This window comes from Zeugodacus cucurbitae, chromosome 3, assembly GCF_028554725.1.
Source record: "Zeugodacus cucurbitae isolate PBARC_wt_2022May chromosome 3, idZeuCucr1.2, whole genome shotgun sequence".
Classification (NCBI taxonomy): Eukaryota; Metazoa; Arthropoda; class Insecta; order Diptera; family Tephritidae; genus Zeugodacus; species Zeugodacus cucurbitae.
The window spans coordinates 34990494-34998665 of NC_071668.1; the positions used below are offsets into that span (position 1 = coordinate 34990494).

Sequence of the window (8172 nt, forward strand, 5' to 3'; positions counted from 1 at the left end):
ATCTTAAATCTGATAAAATACAAAATACATGATTATGAATACATATTCTTTATGTTTTTATTTGTCGATAATCAACTTGCAAGAAAATGAACTTTGATCATAAATCTGATAAAATACAAAATACATGATTATGTATAAATATTCTTTATGTTTTTATTTGTCGATAAAATACTTGCAAGAAAGTGAACATTGATCTTAATCTGATAAAATACAAATTAAATGATTATGAATAAATATTCTTTATGTTTTTATTTGTCGATTTCAGCTTGCAAGAAAGTGAACTTTGATCTTAAATCTGATAAAAATACAAAATAAATGATTATGAATAAATACTCATTATGTTTTTATTTGTCGATAATCAAATTGCACGAAAGTGAACTTTGATCTTAAACCTGATAAAAATACAAAATAAATGATGATAAATGCAATTTATGTTTTTATTTGTCGATAATCAACTTGTAAGGAAGTGAACTTTGATCATAAATCTGATAAAATACAAAATAAATGGTTATGAATAAATATTCTATATGTTTCGATTTGTCGATAAACAACCTGCAAGAAAGTGAACTTTGATCTTAAATCTGATAAAAATACAAAATAAATGATTATGAATAAATATTCATTATGTTTTTATTTGTCGATAATCAACTTGCAAAAAAGTGAACTTTGATCTTAATTCTGATAAAAATACAAAATAAATGATTATGAATAAATGTTCTTTATGTCTTTATTTGTCGATATTCAACTTGCTAGAAAGTGAACTTTGATCTTAAATCTGATAAAAATACAAAATACATGATTATGAATAAATATTCATTATGTTTTTAATTGTCGATAATCAAATTGCAAGAAAGTGAACTTTGATCTTAAATCTGATAAAAATACAAAATAAATGATTATGAATAAATGCCATTTATGTTTTTATTTGTCGATAAAGAACTTGGTAGAAAGTGAACTTTGATCTTAAATCTGATAAAATACAAAATAAATGATTATGAATACATATTCTTTATGTTTTTATTTGTCGATAATCAACTTGCAAGAAAATGAACTTTGATCATAAATCTGATAAAATACAAAATACATGATTATGTATAAATATTCTTTATGTTTTTATTTGTCGATAAAATACTTGCACGAAAGTGAACATTGATCTTAAATCTGATAAAATACAAAATAAATGATTATGAATAAATATTCTTTATGTTTTTATTTGTCGATATTCAACTTGCAAGAAAGTGAACTTTGATCTTAAATCTGATAAAAATACAAAATAAATGATTCTGAATAAATACTCTTTATGTTTTTATTTGTCGATAATCAACTTGTAAGGAAGTGAACTTTGATCATAAATCTGATAAAATACAAAATAAATGGTTATGAATAAATATTCTATATGTTTCTATTTGTCGATAAACAACCTTCAAGAAAGAGAACTTTGATCTTAAATCTGATAAAAATACAAAATAAATGATTATGAATAAATACTCATTATGTTTTTATTTGTCGATAATCAAATTGCACGAAAGTGAACTTTGATCTTAAATCTGATAAAAATACAAAATAAATTATGATAAATGCAATTTATGTTTTTATTTGTCGATAATCAACTTGTAAGGAAGTGAACTTTAATCATAAATCTGATAAAATACAAAATAAATGATTATGAATCAATATTCTTTATGTTTTTATTTGACGATAATCAACTTGCAAGAAAGTGAACTTTGATCATAAATGTGATAAAATACAAAATACATGATTATGAATAAATATTCTTTATGTTTTTATTTGTCGATAATCAACTTGCAAGAAAGTGATCATTGATCATAAATCTGATAAAATACAAAATAAATGATTATGAATATATTCTATTTATGTTTTTATTTGTCGATAATCAATTTGCAAGAAAGTGAACTTTGATCATAAATCTGATAAAAATTTAAAATACATGATTATGAATAAATAGTCATTATGTTTTTATTTGTCGATAATCAACTTGCAAGAAAGTGAACTTTGATCTTAAATCTGATAAAAATATAAAATAAATGATTATGAATAAATATTCTTTATGTTTCTATTTGCCGATAAACCACTTGCAAGAAAGTGAACTTTGATCATAAATATGATAAAATACAAAATACATGATTATGAATAAATATTCTTTATGTTTTTATTTGTCGATAATCAACTTGCAAGAAAGTGAACATTGATCATAAATCTGATAAAATACAAAATAAATGATTATGAATATATGCTATTTATGTTTTTATTTGTCGATAATCAACTTGCAAGAAAGTGAACTTTGATCATAAATCTGATAAAAATTTAAAATAAATGATTATGAATAAATAGTCATTATGTTTTTATTTGTCGATAAAGAACTTGGAAGAAAGTAAACTTTGATCTTAAATCTGATAAAATACAAAATAAATGATTATGAATAAATATTCTTTATGTTTCTATTTGTCGATAAACAACTTGCAAGAAAGTGAACTTTGATCTTAAATCTGATAAAAATACAAAATAAATGATTATGAATAAATGCTATTTATGTTTTTATTTGTCGATAAACAACTTGCAAGAAAGTGAACTTTGATCTTAAATCTGATAAAAATACAAAATAAATGATTATGAATAAATGGTATTTATATTTTTATTTGTCGATAAAGAACTTGCAAGAAAGTGAACTTTGATCTTAAATCTGATAAAATACAAAATACATGATTATGTATAAATATTCTTTATGTTTTTATTTGTCGATAAAATACTTGCAAGAAAGTGAACTTTGATCTTAAATCTTATAAAATACAAATTAAATGATTATGAATACATATTCTTTATGTTTTTATTTGACGATAGTCAACTTGCAAGATTCACTTTCTGGAAGAAAGATCTTAAATCTGATAAAATACAATATAAATGATTATGAATAAATACTCTTTATGTTTTTATTTGTCGATAATCAACTTGCAAGAAAGTGAACTTTGATCTTAATTCTGATAAAAATACAAAATAAATGAGGGTCGGCTTTAGTATACCGTCCCACGATTTCGGGGTTAAAATGGATATGGGCGGATAGAGGAGAATCTCCAGATCACGAATATATATAATTATTGCCGCCGCAAACTTATAGTTTCTGAGTTATTTGCAATTTAAGATTTAAAATTAATAATTTTTAACTCGTTATTTCTCTCTGTATATTGAATTTTCCACATATATTTTGCACTTTAAATATATTTACACTTCACACATTTGTTTATAAATATTTATTTTTAACTAATTATATTAAAATATGCTGTAAATAAGCATTTTACTTTTTGCACAATTTTGTTTATTTTTACAATAAAAAAGGGTTGCATTCTGACACAAAATAGGTGTTACCATATCACATATTTTGTAAACGAATTATAAGAATCACAATAATGAAAAAGAAAGATTATACCCCAAATACAATAAACATAATGCATGTAATGTGTAATGTAAATTATTTTATTATTTCCCATATTTTGATAATATCCGGTGTTGGTTCGACCAGTGTTATTTTTTTGAAGCGCGGCCAAAGGCCGCCAGTGCAGAAAGTAGTTGTACGCGAAAAAACTTTCCATTTCCCTCTCTTTGATAACTCCCGGTGTTGGCTCGACCAGGGTTATTTTTTTGAAGCGCGGCCGAAGGCCGCCAGTGCAGAAAGTAGTTGTACGCGAAAAAACTTTCCATTTCCCTCTCTTTGATAACTCCCGGTGTTGGCTCGACCAGGGTTATTTTTTTGAAGCGCGGCCGAAGGCCGCCAGTGCAGAAAGTAGTTGTACGCGAAAAAACTTTCCATTTCCCTCTCTTTGATAACTCCCGGTGTTGGCTCGACCAGGGTTATTTTTTTGAAGCGCGGCCGAAGGCCGCCTCTGCAGAAAGTAGTTCTACGCGGAAGAACTTGTTATTCCACCTCTTTGATAACTCCCGGTGTTGGCTCGACCAGGGTTATTTTTTTGAAGCGCGGCCGAAGGCCGCCTCTGCAGAAAGTAGTTCTACGCGGAAGAACTTGTTATTCCACCTCTTTGATAACTCCCGGTATTGGCTCGACCAGGGTTATTTTTTTGAAGCGCGGCCGAAGGCCGCCTCTGCAGAAAGTAGTTCTACGCGGAAGAACTTGTTATTCCACCTCTTTGATAATCCCCGGTGTTGGCTCGACCAGGGTTATTTTTTTGAAGAAAAGTAGTTTTAACCAAAAAAGTATTATTGTCATAAAGGGTATATCTCTCTCTCTTTATTAATTCATTTTCTTTAACGGAAAATGGTTACAGTTACTTTGAAAAAAAAAATACCGTTTCTTTTTTTCGGTTGTGCTAATAATTTCGTATTTGGTAATTCAAAGTGAACTATTGAAAGTGAAAGCAAGTGATTGTGATTTATTTATTAAAATTTGTTTTCTATTAATTTTTGGAAAAAATGAACGCAAATTCAGCAGGTATTTTGTTATAGATTTAAAATTATTAAAATTATTAAAGAATTTTCTATAGAAGAGCAATCCACCAGCCGAGGTGTTAGGAGGACTAACGTACTCACTGCGGCTGAAATTCGAAATATGTGGAATATCGGCAGGATTATTGAAACATTTAATACAAAAGAAAAATGTATTTCTTTTGCCGAAAGCGAGGGATTAATTCCCACAAGGAAATTGTGCCGGACACATAAGCAGCCAATGGTGGTGTCAAACGCCGGCGATACCGCAGTAGGCACATTCCGGTGCCGGAAAGGAGCGTGTCGCAACCGTTCTGCCATTTCCAGGGCTAAAGGCACCTGGTTTGACAATGCCAAAATCCCGCTACCACAAATTTTTTATTTAATGTATGCGTATGCATCACATTGGTCGCATGAAGAGGTGCGAAAAAATAGCTTCACCAGGGAGCCAGTTTTATCCAGCGCTACCATTTGCGATTGGTTCAATTACTGTCGTGAGGCGGTAGTTATACACCAAATAGACCAGCAGGTAGCGGTGGGTAAAATTGGCGGCCCTGGTAAAGTTGTACAGATTGACGAGAGTAAATTTGGAAAAAGAAAATATAACAAAGGTAATAATGTATATATATTTGTTTATATTAATACTTATATTTTCCCCTCTTTTTAGGTAGAAGAGTAGAAGGCCACTGGGTGTTGGGTATGGTGGAAGATGGAAGTGACGATCTCCGTCTGGAAGTTTGTCCGGAGAATGTCCGATCCGCGGAGGTGCTCATACCGTTAATACGGAAACATGTGGCCCAGGGTACAACAATACACACAGATTGTTGGAAGGCGTACGACTGCCTATCTGGTCACGGGTATGAGCACCGACGCGTTAACCACAGTGACCCGGACAATCCTTTTGTGGCAAAGGATGGAACCCACACCCAAAGGATAGAATCCCAGTGGCGCGTAATAAAGAGATTTTTTGTGCGGGACAATTACAACAATCCCGAAAACTTTACCGATTTTATTATGGAGTATACATGGAGGAAAAATATTGCGAACAACCATGATGATCCATTTTTAAAGTTGCTTGAAACAATAAAATACACGTATAAATTTTGAAACCTTGGTATTTTTTTGTAGTTAGAATGTTTACTTAATAACTATTTATTGGGTATTTGTTTTCTTCATTTTGATTATTTTTAATCGATGCATGTGGCAACACTTATGTTCTGTCATCTTGCAACCGTTTTGTTATTTTACAAATAAACAGAATTCTGCATAAAATTAAATGTTTATTTACAGCAAATTTTGATATAATTTGTTAAAAATAAATATGTAGAAACAAATTAATGAAGTGTAAATATATTTAAAGTGCAAAATATATGTGAACAATTCAATATACAGTGAGAAATAACGTGTTGAAAATTGTTAATAATAAAACTTAAATTGCAAATAACTCAGAAACTATAAGTTTGCGGCGGCAATAATTATATATATTCGTGATCTGGAGATCCCCCTCTATCCGCCCATATCTATTTTAACCCCGAAATCGTGGGACGGTATACTAAAGTTTTCCCATAAATGATTATGAATAAATGTTCTTTATGTTTTTATTTGTCGATATTCAACTTGCTAGAAAGTGAACTTTGATCTTAAATCTGATAAAAATACAAAATAAATGATTATGAATAAATACTCATTATGTTTTTATTTGTCGATAATCAACTTGCAGGGAAGTGAACTTTGATCTTAAATCTGATAAAGTACAAAATAAATGATTATGAATAAATTTTCCTTATGTTTTTATTTGTCGATATTCAACTTGCAAGAAAGTGAACTTTGATCTTAAATATGATAAAATACAAAATAAATGATTATGAATAAATGCTATTTATGTTTTTATTTGTCGATAAACAACTTGCAAGAAAGTGAACTTTGATCTTAAATCTGATAAACATACAAAATAAATGATTATGAATAAATGCTATTTATATTTTTATTTGTCGATAAAGACCTTGCTAGAAAGTGAACTTTGATCTTAAATCTTATAAATACAAAATAAATGATTATGCATAAATATTCTTTATGTTTCTATTTGTCGAGAAACAACTTGCAAGAAAGTGAACTTTGATCTTAAATCTGATAAAATACAAAATAAATGATTATGAATACATATTCTTTATGTTTTTATTTGTCGATAATCAACTTGCAAGAAAATGAACTTTGATCATAAATCTGATAAAATACAAAATACATGATTATGTATAAATATTCTTTATGTTTTTATTTGTCGATAAAATACTTGCAAGAAAGTGAACATTGATCTTAAATCTGATAAAATACAAAATAAATGATTATGAATAAATATTCTTTATGTTTTTATTTGTCGATATTCAACTTGCAAGAAAGTGAACTTTGATCTTAAATCTGATAAAAATACATAATAAATGATTCTGAATAAATACTCATTATGTTTTTATTTGTCGATAATCAAATTGCACGAAAGTGAACTTTGATCTTAAATCTGATAAAAATACAAAATAAATGATGATAAATGCAATTTATGTTTTTATTTGTCGATAATCAACTTGTAAGGAAGTGAACTTTGATCATAAATCTGATAAAATACAAAATAAATGATTATGAATCAATATTCTTTATGTTTTTATTTGACGATAATCAACTTGCAAGAAAGTGAACTTTGATCATAAATGTGATAAAATACAAAATACATGATTATGAATAAATATTCTTTATGTTTTTATTTGTCGATAATCAACTTGCAAGAAAGTGAAGATTGATCATAAATCTGATAAAATACAAAATAAATGATTATGAATATATTCTATTTATGTTTTTATTTGTCGATAATCAATTTGCAAGAAAGTGAACTTTGATCATAAATCAGATAAAAACTTAAAGTAAATGATTATGAATAAATAGTCATTATGTTTTTATTTGTCGATAATCAACTTGCAAGAAAGTGAACTTTGATCTTAAATCTGATAAAAATATAAAATAAATGATTATGAATAAATATTCTTTATGTTTCTATTTGTCGATAAACAACTTGCAAGAAAGTGAACTTTGATCATAAATATGATAAAATACAAAATACATGATTATGAATAAATATTCTTTATGTTTTTATTTGTCGATAATCAACTTGCAAGAAAGTGAACATTGATCATAAATCTGATAAAATACAAAATAAATGATTATAAATATATGCTATTTACGTTTTTATTTGTCGATAATCAACTTGCAAGAAAGTGAACTTTGATCATAAATCTGATAAAAATTTAAAATAAATGATTATGAATAAATAGTCATTATATTTTTATTTGTCGATAAAGAACTTGGAAGAAAGTAAACTTTGATCTTAAATCTGATAAAATACAAAATAAATGATTATGAATAAATATTCTTTATGTTTCTATTTATCGATAAACAACTTGCAAGAAAGTGAACTTTGATCTTAAATCTGATAAAAATACAAAATAAATGATTATGAATAAATGCTATTTATGTTTTTATTTGTCGATAAACAACTTGCAAGAAAGTGAACTTTGATCTTAAATCTGAAAAAAATACAAAATAAATGATTATGAATAAATGCTATTTATATTTTTATTTGTCGATAAAGAACTTGCAAGAAAGTGAACTTTGATCTTAAATCTTATAAAATACAAATTAAATGATTATGAATACATATTCTTTATGTTTTTATTT

At 27.3% G+C, this 8172-nt stretch overlaps 1 protein-coding gene across 1 annotated transcript; it reads left to right on the forward strand.

Annotated features, from left to right (window-relative positions):
- Positions 1 to 3033: 3033 nt before the first annotated feature.
- On the forward strand, positions 3034 to 6011 carry LOC128920447 (uncharacterized). Its single transcript, XM_054227711.1, has 2 exons — positions 3034 to 5063; positions 5120 to 6011. Exons 1-2 carry the CDS (start codon positions 4577 to 4579, stop codon positions 5557 to 5559), a joined length of 927 nt encoding a protein of 308 aa, XP_054083686.1. The 5' UTR covers positions 3034 to 4576; the 3' UTR covers positions 5560 to 6011.
- Positions 6012 to 8172: the final 2161 nt, after the last annotated feature.

Bases quoted from the DNA above. Each gene is read 5' to 3' on its own strand.
- LOC128920447 (XM_054227711.1), top strand. From the start codon at position 4,577: ATGTGGAATATCGGCAGGATTATTGAAACATTTAATACAAAAGAAAAA. The intron at 5,064-5,119 runs GTAATAATGTAT...CCCTCTTTTTAG, and splicing joins AAAAAGAAAATATAACAAAG to GTAGAAGAGTAGAAGGCCAC.